General features: G+C 41.1%; 1 protein-coding gene across 1 annotated transcript in view; it reads left to right on the top strand.

Moving 5' to 3' along the window:
• The window catches only part of KDM3A (lysine demethylase 3A), a 48784-nt gene that overhangs the window by 11477 nt on the left and 16198 nt on the right, over positions 1-21109 (top strand). Inside the window, exons 3-15 of the mRNA XM_089692302.1 lie at positions 8254-8409; positions 8651-8761; positions 9588-9690; positions 9817-9941; positions 12053-12122; positions 12240-12322; positions 12407-12541; positions 13327-13478; positions 14032-14561; positions 14863-15064; positions 16334-16548; positions 16659-16811; positions 17213-17311. Coding sequence (XP_089548428.1) covers positions 8254-8409; positions 8651-8761; positions 9588-9690; positions 9817-9941; positions 12053-12122; positions 12240-12322; positions 12407-12541; positions 13327-13478; positions 14032-14561; positions 14863-15064; positions 16334-16548; positions 16659-16811; positions 17213-17311 — 2134 coding nt within the window. The remainder of the gene's footprint in view (positions 1-8253; positions 8410-8650; positions 8762-9587; positions 9691-9816; positions 9942-12052; positions 12123-12239; positions 12323-12406; positions 12542-13326; positions 13479-14031; positions 14562-14862; positions 15065-16333; positions 16549-16658; positions 16812-17212; positions 17312-21109) is intronic.

Genomic DNA, 21109 nt, shown 5'->3' with positions numbered 1-21109 from the left:
GGAGTTTTATTTAAATAAAGGCATGGGAAGGCAATAGTGGTTGGGTGTAAAGTATGCGTTGTGTTGGGTTTGCCTGCTTCAACACGTGGCCATTGATTAACTTTGGTATTGGATGAAAGCAAGAAAGTCGGCAATAGTAGCCTCCATGACTTGAGCAGCCCATAGATTGTGCAATTTTCTTTCCTTTTCAATACAGGTGGAAGGAAATAAAACTGCTTGACTCCCCCATCAACACAGCCAGTGTTTGAGGGAATGCCTCCTGCCGTGTTATTGTGTTCTGCCATCGGGGAGCCTGTCCGTACAATTCATCTGCCCATAGATGGATCGAAACTCAGCCACTTCCAGCTGAATATCGATCCGTCTATGGCCAGTTGATGTAACTTTCTCCTGATTTATGTAGATACACTGATCATTCTTAAGCATTTTAGCCTTTTACTGACTTATTCTCCAAAGTATCTAAGCAGTCATGGCCATTTGTATCAGTCCCAGTGTCTCACAGTATCGAACCTGGAGTTCCTAATGTTGGCCATGGATTTAACCAGTGTTTTACTGTTGGAGGAAACCAATGCACCACTAAAGAACCTGCTTTAAACTAGGTCAGAACATTTAAAACTCTTTCCTTGATAACTGATCTCCGTGAGCACAACAGTGTTGTAAGGCCACAGATGCAATAGTCTCCTTGATTCAGGTAGCCAATGCTTCTTAAAAATGATAGCTGGCACCTACATTTTCAGCTGTCCTCTAGTTGTCGAGCTGGCTTTTGGAATGGACAGGTTGGCTCTTGAATTCTGTATTTAATGTGTCCTCCCCAGATTTAAAGTTTTTTTTTAATTTAAGAAACAAATGGTTTGCTGGATGCAGAATCTCAAAGCTGTCACAAGATTGGGTCATGCATTGCCTTCTATCGGATTAAGATACTGGCAATGTGTTGGTTGGAGTATCTGAACTGCAAGCACTTCCCTGACTTCTGTCATCTGTTTACTCCTGCTGACTCCTCCCATCAGCCAGTAAATGCCAGCCTTTCAGTTTCAGGCCTGCTGTTATAGGCTGACGGGCATATCAGGAAATGATGCAAGCTCTTTCATAAGAAAAGTCTGATGAATGACTGTAACATTGTAGAATTAGACGGCATGCCTATGGGCCATGCAGGTTTCCAGCCAATTTGCTGCTTCTGCAGGTTTTACAGGTTAATAAGCTACACTATGTTGCCCTGTCATTGGAAATGCATGGCCGTGCAAGCTTCTGTTATTGGGTCAACCATCTCCAATGAAGCCTTGCTGTGCTTGGGGCCCTTTTACAATTTTTACTTGCCTGGCTCTACTGCCTCCCTTTCCCTATTGCAGGAATGAGTAGAGCAGAGACGGGAGGGTGCTTGCATTGCAAATTGCATACTATAAAAGGAATTTGCTGGGGTTTTGTGCAGGCTGTTGGAGGAGCGCTTGTGTGAGAGCGGATTAGTCTGGCAGCTGTGCACTTCAATAGATTTAAATACTGCATGGAGATTTTATTCTTAAAATTAAAAAACATACATCTGGCTTGTGAGTTTAGGTGTGCGTTTTGCAGCATCTCTGTCATTACAGCTGGCGGTTCTGAAAGTGGCTATTGATATATACCAAGTCCTTAGAGGATTTTATTATCTTGGCTGGATGATGGTCAGAGCTATAGCTCAACCTTTTTAACAAAAGAGGAACCTTTGAAATTTCAGGTCTCGCTGAACCTGTTAATAATTACAGTGTGTAGATCTAATGGTACGTTGGTTTGATGGTTTGAGGGAAGAATCTCCTCTTACATTCCTTGTTGGTGCAGAGTCCACTCTTACAGCTAAAGATATCAGTGGTCACTTATCTGAGAGTCGGGAGTTGCTCATAGCTCAAGGATCCCCTAGCAGTCTTTGGAGGAAACCTAGGGTTTCACGCTCAACGATCCCCTAGCAGTCTTTGGAGGAAACCTAGGGTTTCACGCTCAACGATCCCCTAGCAGTCTTTGGAGGAAACCTAGGGTTTCACGGCACACTGGCTTCAAGAGACTGCTGTAGCCATCTGGCATTGTCAATATTGTCTTCATCCGTTAACGTTTCAAAACTGACCAGCTCAAGCTGTTTTGAGAATGGGAAGTGGGATTCAGTGAATTGACTGCAGTTGAATATGTATTTACAAGTCAGTGGCTTGGTGAACAAACAGTCATTGACTGGAGGGGGATTCAGGTTCCAGCCGTTTTCCCCAACACTGGGTTAGACCCAGGGCTGTGGAGTCAGTAGATAAATGTTCCGACTCCTCTGTATTAATATGCGAATGTATTTTATACATTCCTTGAAGGAAAGAAAGGCAACATACATGTCATTACCACAGGACTACTGGCTGGGAAGCCAACAGTCTACTGTATTGAACAGTTTAAGCAAAAGACAAACACAATGAAACCAACAAAGTTTTATTAATTTTTTTTTTATTAATTAATCATGTGGCTGGATAGTAGCAGCAGGCATAAACATCAGGAACAGGAACTTTACCAGTCCAAAAATACAAACCACATTATTTGGTTGTTTTAGAACAAAAACAAAGCTTATCTATATGAACCAAAAACAAAATCTGTAAAACACTATGGAAAGTATAAGTATTGCCGCTCCTAATTGTGCGTTGCGTGCCATATAGTGAAGCACATGAAAAGCATGCTTCTTCACGGTCACTTAACGTGTTCGTTTTGCGGTTACATGAGGCACTGCATGCATTGGTCTTTATTCTTACAGTAGAGAAGTCATTAATTATAACTTTTTGTGAATTGGGACATTTAAACTTGCTTTTTTTTTTTAATTCCAATCTAAATTTAATCGTAGTCGGAGCATTGTTTGCCGACTCCGACTCCAGGTACCCAAAATTTCCTCCGACTCCACGACTCCGACTCCACAGCCCTGGTTAGACCGCTTGGAATAGAACTGGATATGAGTATTGGGCACACCTCAGATTTTGTGTGAAATTTGTAGCATTTATTTATCAGTGACAGTTCTATTATGGACACAAGTCCACAGCTCATGTAGCAAGAACAAGCGTTCACATTGTTTTGTTTTTTTTCTTAAAGTCCAATTTACACATTTCCATGTGTCGCTCATAAGGCACCCCATTCACTTCACTGGACTACCCTATGCGCGTTTGTTAACCCAAAAGAAGCTCCTGCTCCTCTTTGGGTGGTGAGCTTCATGTGACTTTTTTAAAGGTGCATTTTGCCACGATTTTGCACTTCATTTGCCATTTAAGAATTATGTCACACAAACACGTTTTACCGTAATTTGGAATCGCAAAAATTCTGCCAGAGATTCCAAATCACCAAGTGTGAATGGGGCCTAAGCTGTGTATCTGTGGATTTTTATTTATTTTTTTTTTATACCTTAATGCCCTTCAGTGTAGTTGGTGACAATGCTGTATAATCTAGAGAAACATTTTCCCACCAACTGATCCTGAGCTGAATGTATGAACTGAGTGCAATAGCCAGTCAAGGGACTTGCGGGAAAGAGCCACTTTCCGGGGAACCGTTATCTCCATTGCCTTTGGCTTCCTAGAAAATGGTACGTTTTTTGACTGGAAATGGTTAAAAAACCCCAAATTCTATTGTTTGGCTCCCATATTGGTCTGTGGTAATGTTTTACGCGGGCTCAGTGTGTGTGACTGTGCACAGTCTTGGAAGGATCTGTGATTAACCACTTGTCCTCCAGAGCCATTTTTTTGTCATGGCGCTGTGTTATTTTAACTGACAATTGTGCGGTCATGCAACGCTGTACCCAAATAAAATTTACGTCCTTTTTTCCCCACAAATAGAGCTTTCTTTCGGTGGTATTTGATCACCTGTGCGGTTTTTATTTTTTGAGCTATAAACAAAAAAGGCAATTTTGAAAAAAAAAAAAACATATTTTTTACTTTTTTTGCTTTTTAAACATCTGGTTAAAAAAAAAATTTAAATCAAATTTCATTATAAATTTAGGCCAAAATGTATTCTGCTACATGTCTTTATAAAAAAAAAAAATCCCAATACGTGTAAATTAATTAATTTGCAAATGGTGGTTAATATATACTGGCACGCACCCCCTACCCAGAACTGCAAAGTGTGTGTGTGGTGGGGTGGAAGCGGTTAAAGGGGTGTTGCCAAGCAAGCCACAAAAGGCTAATTTTTTATTTTCCTATTTATTCTTGGCTTTAACGCTTTTGCAGTTGAGTGGTTATAGCGTTAGTAAAATCTCTGAGAAAAAGGTTTCCCCCTGCAAGGTAATATGTGTTAATATGCACTGCATACTAGCACATTATGAAATCCTTGCCTTAAAATGAAGTCCTCCAGCGGCGCACCGTCACTGCCAGCTTAAATCTTCACCCGGTCTTCTTTCTGGGTCCACAGGCTTCGGCCGTCTGGCCGATCCGTGATGACGTCACTCCCGCTCATGCGCGTGGGAGCCCCAGGCACAGAACTCTGAAGGAACATCACGGGTACGCCGTTCCTTCAGAGCGCGTGCGCCAGTGATGTCACCAGCTGCTGCTCGCTAGAATATCTCCTAAAGGGTGCAGGTTTAGGAAACAATCGGCTTACCTATAGGTACAAATGGCACACGAGATTTTACTGGCACTTGAATGCTCACGCATGAATTCATTGTGTCCAGCTGGATATGCACTAGTAGAACTTCGTCTTGATGTTTTTCATTGTAAGAATGCTTGTCTGTTTTTCGAATTCTTAGTGGTGTTAAATCACTGTTCGTTTTAGATTGCAGTGATGGGAGAATTCGAAGGAGCGGGATGAAAAGTTTTCTTAAATGTACAAATTTTTTAACAGTCAATGTCGTCTCATTTTGGTAAAGTCCATTCGCTCTAAAAATCAAATCTTAAACTTTTCGAATGACATTTGAATGTCACCAATGTTCTTTGTTTGACTAGTCATCAGTTGTATTTTCAACATTGGTTAGAAGGTTCCTTTCTTTTCTGCTAAATCTATGAAAATTGGGAACGCAGCCGAGGTTTGGTTGGGTGATGGTCTCGGGTAGGAGAAAACCAGGGTTCTTCCCTCTTCGTTTGCAGACTCCAAGCTCCAATTTTCATACGTGTATTTGAAAGTGTTGAGCATTTTATAAGTTGTTGATCCTTTAAGGGCACCCTGCCCCAGCAACCGTTCTGATATCTCTGGCTTATGTCCATGTTAAATGTGCATTTGTAGGGTTCTGCTTGCATCAGATTCTGATGGCGTAAGGAAGGCTTTGAACCGTTCAGTTTGATACGTTGCAGGAGGATATGAAGCTTTAACCCTGATGTGTCCCTGTAGACTTTTGGTTTTGTGATTAGATCTTATCCCAATAAAATAGAAGCAATGACACCAGTAATGTTTTTTTTTTTCATTGTGGGCTGGCTGATCTGAAGAAAAAAAAAATCCTTTTCTAATGATTACTCATCCCCTCCCACTACTGGTTAGAAGATATGAGGACAAATTCATGTAAACAAACGGCCACATGGTGATCAGCCCCTCCCATCATGAAGTGGGAGTGGATCTAAATCCCGCCCTCACTGGGAGGTCACTTCATCTCTGACACATCCACAGTGTATATTACCCAGCTTTCCATTCACTATTCAAATGCAATAATTGTGTTCACAGCTGATCCTATTCTCCCCAGTTATACTGCTGGGAGAACAGTTTATATATCAGACAAGGTAACAAGGGATACGATTCTGCTCTGATTTGGCTGCTATATGGACGTGAGAATGCAATCACATTTGATGTTGGAAGTTATAGAAGCATCTTGATGCATCCCATCTCATTTTTTCCATTCATGTCTTTTTAATCATATTACCCGTTTTATGTTCTATTTATTTCTGGTACTTGTATAGCGCCATCAATTTACGCAGCGCTTTACATATATAATGGTACATTCACATCAGTCCCTGACCCTCAAGGGGGTACAATCTAATGTTCTTTTTGGATTGGTTTTAAATCTGTATTGACTACTTTCATAAATTGCTAATTTATAGTTTTATAAGGTCCGGTATTATCTACAGTTTTTTTATTATTCAGGATTTATATAGAGCCGGGACCCTCTGATTCCTCCTGTATTAAATTGTATTGTAATTGTACTGTCTGCCCTCATGTTGTAAAGCATTGCGTAAAATGTTGGCGCCAGAGGCGGACTGACCATTTGGAAACTTGGGCACTGCCCGAGGGCCTGGGGTCAGTAGGGGGCCCCATGAGATGCCCCTGGTACTTTTTTTTTTTTTTTTTTTTTTCCCCCCCAATATCCTTTTTTGAGTTTGGGCACGGACACAAGGGCCCCATGTTCCCCTATTGCCCGGGGGCCCCATGAGTTGTCAGTCCGCCCCTGGTTGGCGCTATGCAGGGGCAGACTGACCATTTGGAAATTTGGGCACTGTCCGAGGACCCAGGGTCAGTAGGGGGCCCCCATGAGATGCCCCTGGTACTTTTTTTTTTTTTTTTTTTTTTTTTTTTTTATAGGCTTTTTTGAGTTTGGGCAAGGACACAGGGGCCCCATGTTCCCCTATTGCCCGGGGGCCCCATGAGTTGTCAGTCCACCCCTGGTTGGCGCTATGTAAATCCTGTATATTTACTGAACCTTATTTGCTTCATTTTCTTGAAAACCCTGTATTGGTGGTCCCCCTTAGAAGGGTGTCAGAGGGCTCTTGGTAAGCTGTTGGACCACTTCAAATGTGGGAAAGTGCTGAATAAAAATCCAAATGACTCACCTCCTACCTCAAAGCAATGGGACAGTTGCATCCTTTGGTGGCCATTGTCATCTTCTGCTTGGGCTAACTTGGCTTGGGTTTTCAGGCTCTTGATTGGCTGGGGAGTGATGTGATCCCATGCATGCACCTGGGAACCAGTCATTCCAGTACAGCCAGGAATGCATTCAGAGGTGCACAGCTTGGCGTACATTCATTGGAAAACCGCAAGCAGGCAGGCAAGTGTCTATTATATCAGAAGACACATAGGGGGAGATTTACTAAAACTGCTACACTTAGGCTGACTGTACATTGTACAATGTTCTTGAGAATTTTGCTTTAGATTTACCAAAAAAAAACATATAATAGGAGGTCAAACCTAAACAATACTTTCAGTTGTATCCAATTAGGCAGGCCCATGCACTACATAGTGAAAGGTAAATCTAAAGGAAATTGGCCAGAAAATTATATAGTGTATTGTCAGCCTTAGAATCTGGTGCAGCTGTGCACTGTAGCCAATCAGCTTCATTTTTAAGCTCGGACGACAAAACCTGGAAGCTAATCGGTTACAATGCAGATTTTGCGCGCTCCAGTTTTAGTAAATCACCTCTATAGCATATCTCTTCTGCAGTAAAGTGACGTCTGCTTGCAGTTTATGCATTTGTAGATTTAGTTCTGCTTTGAGGTGTTGGCTGCATGAAAGCTACAACAACCTTTTTTTTTTATTAAAGGTTTTGAATCTATTCTGACTTTCCTTCCTTTTAAAAGGGAATTACAAATGCAGCTATTCATATTTTTTTTTTTTTTTTTCTTCTCCAAGCACATACGGACGTTTATGCCGTTCAAACTGAAATTTATGAATGTTGAAAATAGTTTGGCATGGCAAGGAGCAGCTGTTGCTAGGCGTGGTGTGCTGAGCGGTTTGGTTTTTTTTTTTTTCCTCCCACTAAGGCTCCTGTAGACAGGCTATGTCTATGAACCCTGCATTTTGCATGCGAGTGCAGCGCTGCGTAAATACAGGCTTTTGAATGCCAAGCGCAGCTCCAGAATGGTCATCTACATTACAGGATTAAAGTAAATGGGAATCTGCAGAAAGGAGAGAGAGATTCCAAACCCAGAAATATAATGCTTTTCTACATGAGCCTTGTAAGACTGACAGCCTGTAGCTTTTACTTGTAGGGAGTGACGCTATTTCACATATTTGTCATTCGAAACTTTGACTTTATTACTAGAATATTTAGATTTTTGATCCTTCTTTGAGTGTTGGTCTGGGGAGAACATTGTCTGTTCAGAATTGAGGCGCTGCTAACTGCTGTATTGACTGAACATTTTCTGTTTTGGTCTTGCTGACTTGCATTGAATGCAATCTAGATGGAAGTAGTCAGCAGGCTTTAACATACATTAGCCGTGTGTGTGTGTGGTCTGTGTTTATTGTGCGTCATACAACCGGAAGTTCTGCACGTGTCTGCTACTAAATATAGGTTAGTGGCACGCATTGCTTTGTGTCTGCTGTATTATTTCTTAATCCTTTTTAGTATATTCATTTTTTTTTCCCCTATAGGTTTGTGTGGAGTTTGAAGATGAGCCATGGGAGAACAGAATATGGATTGATATATATGGTGCCCAAGTCCAGTTGTTCTTGGTTGAGCACAGCCTGGCAGTGGCTGATCGCCAGTGTCCAAGTAACCCCTCGGTATCTGTGCTGTGTCCAGCAATGGTGAGTATCATCTCAAGCAATGAAGCTGAGATATGGGGGATCCTTAAATGCCACTGACTTTTCATTAAACACAACTGCTCATTTAGTATACTTTCTAGAACTTTGAAATTGCCTTTCAAATTCATCACCTGTGGCCTATGACACAAATGAAAAGTGTTTGAAAAAGTGTCAGTTTCATATTTCACATTTTCTTGTGTGTTTGCACACTATCTGAATTTCATTTTTCTTTTTCATAAAACAGCAATATAAGGCGTTGGTGGCCAAAGTGTCTATGGAACCCATGACATGCATACAGTTTCTTGGGGACAAGAACAAAGTCTACATGCATACAGAAGTTGTGAAGCCTGTGCGGGTAATTGTTGACTTTGTTGCTTTGTTATAGTTGAGGGAGCAGCTAGGTGAACCCGTGTAGTCCAATTTTGCCTTCAGACCTACAGTAAGGTTAGAGTTGTACAGGTATCGGTGGCCATACTAAGCAAGTACTCCTCAAATGCTCCAATACCTGAAACTGATACCTTTTGCAGTGTGATTTGAGCCCATACAAAATGAATGGGCTCAAATCGCACTGTAAAGAGTTACGTGATTTGAACTGGAATTGTGCTACTTCAGCTGAAGTAGCAGTGCAATTCCTGTCCAAATCACATGAGACTTTCCTGCGGGTGTAGTTCCATTTGCAGTGCGATTTGAGCCATTTGTCTTCGTGTTTTCTGTTCTTGACCCTGGAGCTTTTAGAGCTTTGGGTGAGAAAAGCCTCTGTTAGGTCAACATCTCTCCTGGTAGCCAGACTTCATTATAAGTCTCAGCTATCCACAGGCCTGTTACCCCCACGTGTTTAAAAAAAAAAAGAAAAGGAAAGGAAAAAAAAAAGGCAAATCATAAAGCAGGAAATTGTTTTACAGGATAACGGGGTATGCCATGGATAGTGGTGCCTAATCATTACAAATTCATTTTTTTTCCATCTAATGTCCTTTTTATGTCTCTTGAATAGAGTTAGAATATTTTTCAAAAAAAACAAAAATAAACCATGTGAAGGCAAATTCTAGTGAACCCATTAATTTTCTTTCATTAACACAACCAAGGAAAAATAGTGTACACATTTTGTATGTAGACACCCTAGGATCCATTTACCCTGCATAGAACAGTGTGTTGGTTTTTACAAACATTGCTTATTATTCTAGGATCGGGAGAGCTTGAAGCAGTTTATGCAAGGAAACCGGACTTTTAACAAGGCTTTTCAGGAGCTGATAAGAAAAAATGTGGATGAGAGCCGCATATTACAAGGTGAGGTCACACTTTATCTTGTGTTTTGTAAAAGACTTAATAGTGAGCTACCAGTATTATTAGTCTATTAGTAGTTGTGTAGTTTTGTTTGAGTTTTCAGCATCTAAACAAGTTTTTCTGCTGTAGGTGCCAAGAATTTAGTTGGGACGTCTATAAAGGTTTACAGCATGAGTGAAGGAATCCAGTGGTTCACTGCCACAGTGGTGAATGCCAACAGCAATTCTCGCACTCTGCAGATTAAATGTGAACAGGTAAATATCCATAAATTAGGACGGTCTTCCTGGTTTAGCAGCCACTATTTTTTTCCTGCATGCGTAGTCTTCTTCACTTACTATGAATTTGCTCTTTGTGGTTTCCTCACACTGCACCTCACACCCTCCTCAAAATATGAGGTGCTCTGTAATTGGGGGTACTAACCAGATCCCTAGTTACTTTACTGGGCCATATCCTTGGTCTTGGTTCATTCTTCTATGCACTAGATATAGCGGGGAACTGTAGTATTTTATACTATACAGTACACATAGGAGAAATCTGCTTCATGATCAATTTTTTAATCTATTTAAAAAAAGATTTACAGGTGTACCTCGGTTTACGAATTTCATGTGTTCTCTGGGACGTTTCGCATTGCAAAAAATTCGTAAACTGAAACGCAGTTTTCCATAGGAATGCATTGAAAACCAATTAATCCGTTCCGCAGGTCAGAAAGAAGTAGAAATAAAAATTGCTGCCACTGTAGGTCAGTGCTGGTTGTTAAATCTAATTACCGGCTTTTTTTTTTTTCTTCACTCAGAGAATCAGCTGTCACTTCCCCCCAGCTAAAAGAAAGTTTATCCTTTTTAGTTTGTCCCCGAGTTAAAAGAAATAATGCTTCCTTTTGGTTTCTTAAAAGAAACAATGTTTCCTTTTAGTTTGTTTCCCAGGGATAAAAGAAACAAAGTATTCTTAAGCTCGGGGAAAGTGACAGCTAATTCTGTGAGCTTTCGTGAAGAAAACAAAAAAGCCGGCAATTGCATTTAAAAATCGGCACTGACATACACTTCATATTGCAAAAAAAATTTGTAAACTGAGGCATTATTTTCAATGGATTTTCATTCGTAAACCGAAAATTACGTTAACCAAAGTGTTCGTAAACCGAAGCACACCTGTATTTATATATAATTTGCAAATGGACATGTTCAAAGAACAACCAATAATTGCTATTACCAATTAATTTTTACCAGTAAAAGCCCTGCTTAGAAGTGTTATGTGCAATTGCATTTAAAAATCAGCACCGACATACACTTCATATTGCAAAAGAAATTCGAAACCTTCTCCGACAGTTCTTGGGTCTAGCAGCCAGTCACTTTCACCTGATGGAGGCTCTGACACAAGCCTATAACAGGTATTTTAATGCCAGTTGCAGTGGGGGGATCACTATAAAGGTTAGTATCTGGGGTGTGAATTGAATTAGGGATGGTGTCCCTTTTTAAGCTCCGAACCATAATGTGACATGATAATGCTGGTTGGTGCCCTACTGGTCATGTGAGTTACGAGCTGTAATCAAAGGTCTATTTTCAGGTATGACATTGGTCTAAATTAAAAGCACAATTATTGTTATACAGGATTTATATAGCGCCAACAGTTTGCTCAGCGCTTTACAATGTAACGGGATACAATACAGCAACAATACAGTTCAATACAAGAGGGATAGGAGGGCTCTGCTCCTTAGAGCTTACAATCTAAGAGAACAATAATCAAAGGCAAAGGTTCCCTTTTTTTTGAAAAAAGAAAAAAAAAAAAAGCAAATTTGTGCAGGAAAGTGCATTTTATTTATTCACAGACGCCTGTAGAGCATTGAACCTGGGGGAGGGGGGGGGGGTTCAGGTCTGGAGCATGTCACACCCTAAATATGCTTGTAATATGCTCCAGAAGGTGAACCTGTCCTTAACCTCGTAGAAATTTATTAAATATGACCTGCTAACACTTATTCCTCCTATTCCCATTAGGTCTGTGTCTCAATTTGGGAGAGCTTCCTCTCATTCCCTGTACTGATGAGCACACAGGCGAGGAGAATGACACCAGTAGGAAGACAATAGTTAAATAAACTGTAGGCTTAGCCTTGCTTGTATTGAAATATGGCTGGATTTGAGGTTCTAATATATACACCGTTGCACACTAGCATTGGCAGAACATTTGGTCTGACATGTCACCGGGTAGAACTGGAGACGAAAGCTTCGATAAAGACATTTAATAATTCAGGATAATCAGCCCTTAGGCTTGAGGATCTCAAGATTAGATCTTTAGTTTTGTGCTACTAACTACTTGGTGTTTTTTTTTTTTTTTTTTCTCTTATTTTGTAATATGATTTTTATTTTAATTCTAGGTTCCCAGTTTAACTATTATTGACCCAGCATTAATTCATGTGGAGATTATGCACAACTATGTGGATAAAGGTATGCTTTGGTCTAACAGTTTGTTCGCAATGGCATGTTTTTGTTTTAGATTACTAATTATGAGTTTATTTATGCGCATTTGCCTCTTGACTTGCTAATCTTTGCAAATTGTTTTAGTGAAACTCAAAAGACCTCAGAAAAGGCCAACTTCAGAAGGACCTCCAGTAAAGCCTGATGCAAAGCAGACCTGTGTTGAACCAGTAAGTGGCGTTTTTGATGTTCACTACATGTTTCTGTAACCCCGTGAATTTGCGTAACTCCAATATGTGCACTTTTTACTTTAGGCACCTGTTGAGGCTGCCCAGAAGCCAAGCTTCATCACATATTCCAGAGATGATGGGAAGACCTTGGTAGTGGTGGATAACCCAAAGTCTTCAGGAAATCCTCTTCTGAGCTTCATCAAATCATCTGACCAAGGAGTAGGTTGACTTAATTGCAATGAATTCCTAATTGTAAAGTAAAATTCTGGAGTGTGTGTGTCATAAAATAGTGCTGCTTTTAAGGGGTTTAAAGGAAACCTTTAGCCTAGTGCTTAAGAAATTTGCTTTAAATCTAGGAGCCAGCTCAAAAAAAGTTAGGGGCCAGATGGGGGTGGTGGGCTGGGAAGCGCCAGTCCTCCCAGCTGTCACTTGTCCAGCAGCAGCTCCTCCAGATGGTGTCTGTGAAGAGGATCTGGTGCCAGGAGGGGTTGCTGAGCCTGTGCTTTATCTCTACCAGAATCTCTGGCGACCGCTGCAAAAAAGAGCAGGGGGCCTCCTCCACTGGCATCACCCAGCCTGACGTACACTGCCATTCCTGACTGAAGCCTGCCTGACAGCAGGCCCCCCAACCACTTCCACACCTGGAATTCACCCTCCTGCATCCTGGCAGCCGGTCTGCTCTGATAGCACCTGTAACACATAGCCCTGGTTGGAGCCTGTGGTTCGGGGCCCCTTGGGATGCCGGAACCCCTACTTGTAAATGGGCTGTTGTCTCCTGACGGCGACCTGGTGCCTTGGATTTGTAGAGCCCTGATATAGTCATATATTTTAAAAAACTTAATTTTTGTTAACTTATAAATGTGCAGTTTGCTTGTCTTTTACTTACTGTACAGTGGGGAACATAAGTGAGGCAGGAAGAAGTAGACAATTTTCAGTGTGTTTTGGGATACTGACAAAATGTTATGCACTTGGCTATCATTTTCAATTTTATTTTTTTAATCTAGAAAACCGTCTCCAAGCAGTCTGTTCCCGTAGGATTTGGAGAAGCACTACTAGGCTGTACAGCTACAACTCCTTCAAGCCAAGCGCAGACATCCCGTGCTACTCCGCCACAAGCCAATTCTCCACCAAACTTTGGTGCTGCCACACCTCCAGGGTAAAAACCTGTCATGACTGTGTATAGATGTTTGTGATCTTGCATTACATCATAGAAGTAGTTAAGTTAGTTTGCCTACAGAGTAAGTTAAACATTTACAATTTTGTTATAAAGACTTAATTCTAAAGTAGAATAGTTGGCAATCTTTCCAGAAGGTTACATGGTAGGTAGGTGCATTTAAATATTTTGGACAGGTTATGTAAACTGTAAAAGGCCTCTTGTGTGGCCATCCAAAAGACCAAAGACTGCCTCTGCATTACGCCATCTTAGATATGTCTCCAGACTCAAATCTGTCACTCTTGACACTCTATAATTTTCCCATTTGCTCCTCCCTCAGTGGCAACGTAAAAGGTTATGTAGAGTGGGTGGAAGAGCTGGGCCAGTATTTGGCATGCCCAGAGAAGGAGAGGCCTATGATGTGCAAGGACAGAGAAGGCTTGCTAGGAAATGAACTCTTTGGGGACAGGGTCATTGGTTTCGGTTATTGGTAGTAACATTGTCTCCACGTGCTAAGTTGTTTTTGTTCTGATTTTGTTTTTTTTGTTTTTTGTAGGAAGTGTACCCAGAATTTACCAGGTGAAACTTCCGTACTGAACGGAGATGAGAAGAATTTGTTCCTAAGTGTTGCAGCATCTCAAGGCAGTACGGGTCTTGGATTTGGATTGGACAAGTCAGCTGGGCTGTTCTCCTCGGGCGGAGGTTTCTCTTCCTGGGCCAGCAACGCAAACGGGGAAAACGGACTGAAATCTGAAAACCTCTTTGCTGCATTTACAAAACCATCCACAGTTTTCCCAAAAGGTTTTGAGTTTTCAGTTGAACGATTTCCAGAGAAGAACACCCTTTCGGTGACTGATTCTCCAAGGTTGGGAAGTTCCGATGCTTGCAAGAACTTGTCATGGAAGACAGATGGCAATCATCGTCTGTTTGGCACTACTCCATCAACAGAATCGAAGCCTACCCCTGCTTTGTCAGCTGTATCAACTGTTGCAATTGACATCAAAAGCAAGCCACAAACTAATATTCCTGTGATGCCAAAAAAAGTTGAAGCTTCACTTTCGAAGAGCCCCAGTAAAAATGATGGGGGTAAGTTAGTAGGTTCTTAAAATTGTAAACGTACCTTGAGTAGTGTCATTGCCTGACTGTATTCCTAGAGGGGAGGGGATTCTGCAGGAAAACTGTTTACTCCGGATTAGCTTGCAGGCAGTATTTCAGAAAGGTAGCGAATCTTCCTTTTTAAGGGCCTGGTACGTTAGTCATTCTTGCTCCACTGAATTAGTTGGCAGTTATGATCAAGAAAAACTTTTATACTTTCTGGTTGTATCTATTTTGTCTTTCGTGGTGTGTGTTTTGTCACTTTAAGGAATGTTTTATGCTACGTTTTCAGTGACCTATCCAAGATCCATACTAATGGACCCACAGAAGCTGAAAAGGCTCATGTCAAGTGGGGACTGCTTCGTACAGGATGGTTCTTGTAATGACATCGCACCTCATCTTCATAAGTGCAGGGAGTGCCGCCTGGACCGATTTGGGAGGAGCAAGGAACAGAGAGATTCTGCTGTTTTCTGCCGCTTCTTTCACTTCAGACGGTAAGATCCCTTTTGGCCTTGTTTTTTTTTTTTTGTTTTTTTTCTCTCCCCCCATTGTTCTCTGGAACCCGTTGCACACAAAAATGTGAATTCTGCATTTAAAATATATATATATATATATATATATATATATATATATATATATATATATTTATAAATGAATCTAGTTATTCACATTCATAGCTCTGAAGAAATGTAATCTGGGATTAAGTTTGCAGTGCAGTACCCCTCTCATAATTTTGGCCTCCTAAAGTAGGTTTTGTTTGAAATGACATTCCCAGGATAAAGCTAGCACCGAATAATGCTAAGAGAATGTGAACCGATTTCTGGGTTATATAACTTGTTCCAGCAGTATATGAAAATGTGAGCAGGCCAGAACAATGCATGTGTGTGTTGGAAATGGGAGAAGTAATAGTGAAGTTTGTATAATTTAAATTATAAATACTGCATAGAAAATGTATAACCCTTTCTGCTAATACCAGAACAAAGCTTGGGCTGCAGTTTGTGTCCAAGTGCATTCCATACATGGATAAAAACACCCCTGCCATTGTTAATATGGTGTGTCCCCATCCATCTATAATTTTGCTCAGATTGCTGGGCAGCTTGGTTTGCAAAAAAAAAAAAATGGCATGTAAATTTATTTGTCATTTGATTGCTTCCTTTCTCTCTGGGTGGTAGTCGTGGGCTTTTGGAGGAAAGGAAGTGACCTATTATAGGAACGGCCGTGCGTTAGACTTTTCCGCTGTTTCTAAAAATGAGGGGAGGAGCTGTAGGGGGTTGGCTTCCTTGTCAGCTGTGCACATGTCTGTTCAATGGACAGCAGCACAATGGAGGGACGGGGGAAGATTGGCTAAACAAGGGTACTCAGAATCTGGTTGAGCTGTGCATAGTACCCAGTCACCTTCTAACTTCAACCTGTTCAGTTAATCTTTGACAATAAAACCTGGGAACTGATTGATTTCTGTGCAGACCTGAACCAGATTTTGCACCTTGGGATTTTAGTAAATAGCTATTTCAGTGCCAGCCAGAAAACTCTTCTTTGCCCCCTCAGCTAAAGTCAAATGCACAGCTGGAACCTGGCAGGGCAACAGGTAATTGCGTAGGGATATGTTAGAAGGTGAGACATTGCCATAGCATTACTTTTCATTAGACCAAATATACTATTTATATAAAGATTGAAAGACCTATTTACATGAAGACAAACTGGTAATATACTGGAAAAGTTGGCACTGGAGTTAGTTTTGATAGTTTCCCAACTCTCTCCTGTAGGTTACACTTCAATAAGCACGGGATGCTGAAGGAAGGAGGCTTCCTGACTCCTAATAAGTATGACGCTGAAGCCATAAACTTGTGGCTTCCATTAGTCAGCAGCGTTGTTGGCTTGGACCTGGACACAGCCAAATATATCTTGGCAAATATCGGGGACCATTTCTGCAAACTGGTCATGTCTGAAAAAGAAGTGATGTCATCTGTAGACCCCAAAAGTAAGCTCTTTTTGGCTTTTTCCCCGAACAATAATTTCTTGGTATATTGGAGACATGTGTTTATATTTCCTTTTTTTTTTTTTTTTTTTTTTTTTTTTTTGATATTACAGAACAGGTAGCCTGGAAACGTGCTGTACGTGGTGTACGAGAAATGTGCGATGTTTGCGACACAACCATCTTTAATCTGCATTGGGTCTGTCCTAAATGTGGATTTGGAGTGTGCATGGACTGTTACAGAATGAAAAAGAAGAGTATGAGTGAAGGTATGTATCCACACTATTGTCAAATTATCAGTTTGCTAGGACCTGGTGACATAAGGAACGATGACCGTGCTGCTAAATACTCAAATCTCAAAGATGAAATACCTGTAACGGGAGGGAGAAGGAGAGAGATCATGGGCTGGCTCACCAGCAAAGGGATCCTTCTTTGTATGTTGGGATATTTTAGACTTTTCTGTTACGAAGTATGCCTCAGAACTGGGGACCCCAAAGTTCATGAGCATTAATATAGTCCAGAGCAGTGGTGGAAAGATCCACCCACTGGCGTGACAAGAGAGATGGCCAGTAGACTTCACCTAGAACGATACCTAAAATATCAGTTTTGAGTGGAATAACTCGTGAATATACAAGAGTGACTGATGGTTCACCATTGTTCTTTTATGCAGGAAATGACAGTATCGAAAGTTTCTCTTGGTTAAAATGTGCAAAGGGTCAGTTGCATGAACCGGAAAATCTAATGCCAACACAAATTGTTCCAGGAAAAGGTAATATATAATTTTTTTTAACAAACAGATGAAATGCTAAACATGGCAGGATGTTTAAAAAGAAAATAAATGGTTGCCTTTTTTTTTCTTCTCCTGTATATATTGAAGTAGACTGACCTTTATTCTGCTATAACATTGGTATCTGGTTTGAGGCTCTTTTCAGCAGTGCTGTACATGGATACAAATTACAATCAGGTTGGGAAGTTTACATGAGTTTCTCTGCATGTAAGCAGACTAAGTTAACTGCTGTATTTTCACAAGTTTGGTTCGGTAATAGCATGTACTATTGTGTGCTTTTGAAAATATATGCAGATGTGTTTTAATAGTTAATTGTTGGTTCCCTAGCCCATTTAATGTGCTTATGGTGCAGTGGACTGTGGGATGCCACCTCTTTTTAAGACCAAGACTGGCATTTGTAGTGTTTTGGCACCTGGCATGGTAAAACGGGACACCACCAAAGTGCTGCCGAATTAAAGGGGATAGGCTGAGTGCTGATAGTCCAGAAGCCACAAATCACTGGGTGCTAACATCAATAGATTTCTCTGAGGAAGCAGGGCCAATGTGTGCCATAACCACTGGGCAGACAAGGGCACAAGGTGTGCTATCCTGAAAAGGGAGGTTTGCTACTGTAAAAGGATTGAAGCAAGAGTAGTGAATTAAAAGCCATATTCTTTCCATCGATCCAAAGAACACAATCAAAGACAGAAAGGTGCGGCGCTGAAGCAACAAATATCAAAGTTCAAATGTATATGCATACATGAATTGCACTAAATCACATACGTGGAGAAAAAGTGACAAAAGTGCAAATGCGCAAACCTAAAAAGTGATAATGGTGAGCACTAAATAGTGCTGGGTGTCAATTCACATACACAGTCCTAAAAACAGTTCAGTTCATAAAGGTGCTTAAAAGTGATGATCCATCTGAAAGGATCTCAGGTAGGTGCTCTTTACGTCATCCAGGTGATGTGCTGTGAATAGGTTAGGAATACGCACTCACCAGATGCGCAACCGTTATGCTCATATATGTATATCTCAAGTTGTCTGCCGGAGATCTCCTTCAGGACAGGATCGGTCTGGTCACAAACCGATATGTATCCCCTTCCCCTGGGCAGTTTGCATCACCTTAGGCCTTACTCTGGAATTGGCTCTGTACAGGTATCCACTCACAAGGAGCCAAAAAAGAGGGAAGCCCATAGTGCAGTATTTCCAAACCATATTTATTGAATGCAAGACAGTTGACAACCAAGATAAAGCACTGACCATGTATGATGCTAAGATGGCCACCGGACCTCCACGTGGTCGTGACGTCACTGCGTACGGCTCCTCCTCTCCAAATCCAAAGAACACAGATGTTAAGGCAGGCCATAGACAAGTCGAAAACTGAACATTTTTGTTGACTGTCTCATCATTTTTTGTTTTGTTTTTCTAAACCAAATCCAGCATGTTGGATCAGGCACTTTAGATTGCTACATGAAAATCGCGTGTCACAGCTGGCACACTAATGCAGAAAAGGTACAACCAAGAATTGTCATTTGGTTATCGACTCGTCTATGGCCTCTAACTGGCAACAGCTGAAGATTAGTTTCAAAATATCTGTTTACAGTGTTTTGGATATAGGGTTCGTTCACCTTCACTAAAAAAACTGCCTATACAGGTAAGGGGTGTCTAAACTGGGCAGCTTTGACCAAAGTTAAGTACAGTTGTACCTCGGTTAACGTAATTTTCGGTTTACAAATGAAAATCCATGGAAAATGCCTTGGTTTACTAATTATTTTTGCAATACGAGGCGCTTATAACGCCGGCCCCGTGCCTTTTTTAAAGTGCACTTTATAAAGAGTTTTGAACGAATAAAAGACTTTTTTTAAAACTTTTTTTTTTTTTTTTTTTCTGACCTCAGGACCGGATTAATTGGTTTTCAATGCATTCCTATGGGAAACCGCGTTTTGGTTTACGAATATTTCGAAATACGAAACATCCCGCAGAACACATTAAATTTGTAAACTGAGGTACACCTGTATTGCCCTTGCTATAGGTTTAGGACATTTACATATTTCCTATCACATGGCTGAAACTCCCAGAGGTGGCATAAACATTTCCTGCTTTGTTGCCAGGATGTTAAATATGACACTCACAGTCAATTCCACCCCCTCGCATGCACTTTCCCTCTCCCATCATAGCTCTGGGCTCAGCGATGCTGTGATGGAGAATATAGTGGGACACACGTGTGGAGTGTCAGAGTTTGGGAGATCACCCCTGTGATGGGGAAGAGCAGTGAGAGTGTCTTGGCAACAGGGCAGCATGGGATAATGCCATCTCTTGAGAGTTACTCGGCCAGGCTTCAGGTGTGTAAAATGGCCTACACCTATAGCAAGCGTATTATCAAACTTTAGTCAAAGCTGCAGTTTTGTTTGTTTTTCCCCCCTCTCTACCACTATATATGTAAAACTGATGGCGCTATACAAGTACCTGAAATAGAGCAATTAATTTATTTTCACAAATTAAATTTGCCTTGTGAATGTCTGCTGTGCGACTGGATAGCATCACTACAACCATAGACAAGAAAATCTTTATCCAACAAATTAAAAAAAAAAAAAAAAAAAATGCTGAGGCTTCATCTTGTGTCAAGTAAACCTTTGGAGTGAGATGAACTTATACTGAAGTCTGATATTACAGACTTGTTTTTAAAGATGCGACCTCTTGGGTTGTCCTCCCTGTTTTTTTTTTTGTTTTTTGTTTTTTTTTTTTACTACAAAGTGAGGGACTGGGCAGGGGAAGGTATGCAGGATGGGGGGGGGAGTTTACATTGACTGCTACTTGTTAAAGTAACCTGGTTATTGGTATCATTAGGGAGTAAAAGCATGATTAGAAATCCCGACCTTGTTCTTGCACCTTAAAGTGAATCTAGAGGCTTATTATTATTTTTTTAAGAAAAAAATAACAGATGTGTCTATACTTGCTGTGTGCAGTGGTTTTGTACACAGCATCCTGGATCCTCCTCTTATTGGGTCCACTGCAGGCTCTGCTTGCTCCTGCCTCCTGTCTGGTGCCTCCACAGCAAGCGGCTTGCTATGGGGGCACCCGCTGCCCCATGTGTCCATTCACACACAGCTGTATCTTGGCCCACCCCCTCCCTTCTCATTGGCTCACTGGCTGTGATTGATAGTAGTGGGAGCCTATGGCTCCCGCTTCTGTCTCAGCCATTGAGAAGAGGGAGTCCCGGGATTGCAGAGACTCTGCTGTACAACGCTGGATTGAGGGGGCTTAGGTGAGTATTAGGGAGGGTGCTGCATAGAGAAGAGTCTTTTTACCTTCATGCATAGAATGCATGAAAGCTAAAAGGAAAAAACCTTAGGCCTTTAGAACCACTTTAGACTGGTATCTGACTTGCTGCTCCTTTCTATGCTCACAGGTTCACTTTCATGAAAACACAATATAGAGGTTGCCACTGTTGACAGTTTATAAAAATAACCAGTTGCCTCTCTATCATAAGATGTCTTCTGCATTTTGAGGCACTGACCTGGAACAAGTCTGCAAATCTGGAGTTATGATTTCACTCTGACTTTTCTGATCTCTTTGCTTGTTTCAGGTCAGTTGCTCCAAAGATTTGAAGCTAGAGAGAGCCAGGAAACTAGTATTATCAGAGATACCAGCAATTGAATCCTGTGATTCTCAGACTTTTTTTTATGTGTTTGTTCCTAGATGATATCTTCTTGAAATCCTGACATTCTCTGACTATCCCTGTTGACCACTGCCTGCATAGAGGGATTTGGGAAATGATTGATTTCTTGCTACCCCTTG

Source organism: Staurois parvus, unplaced genomic scaffold (genome assembly GCF_062004578.1).
Source record: "Staurois parvus isolate SC_StPar_1 unplaced genomic scaffold, SC_StPar_1.0 ptg000581l, whole genome shotgun sequence".
In the NCBI taxonomy this organism is placed as follows: Eukaryota; Metazoa; Chordata; class Amphibia; order Anura; family Ranidae; genus Staurois; species Staurois parvus.
This window is presented reverse-complemented; position numbering and strand designations above follow the sequence as displayed.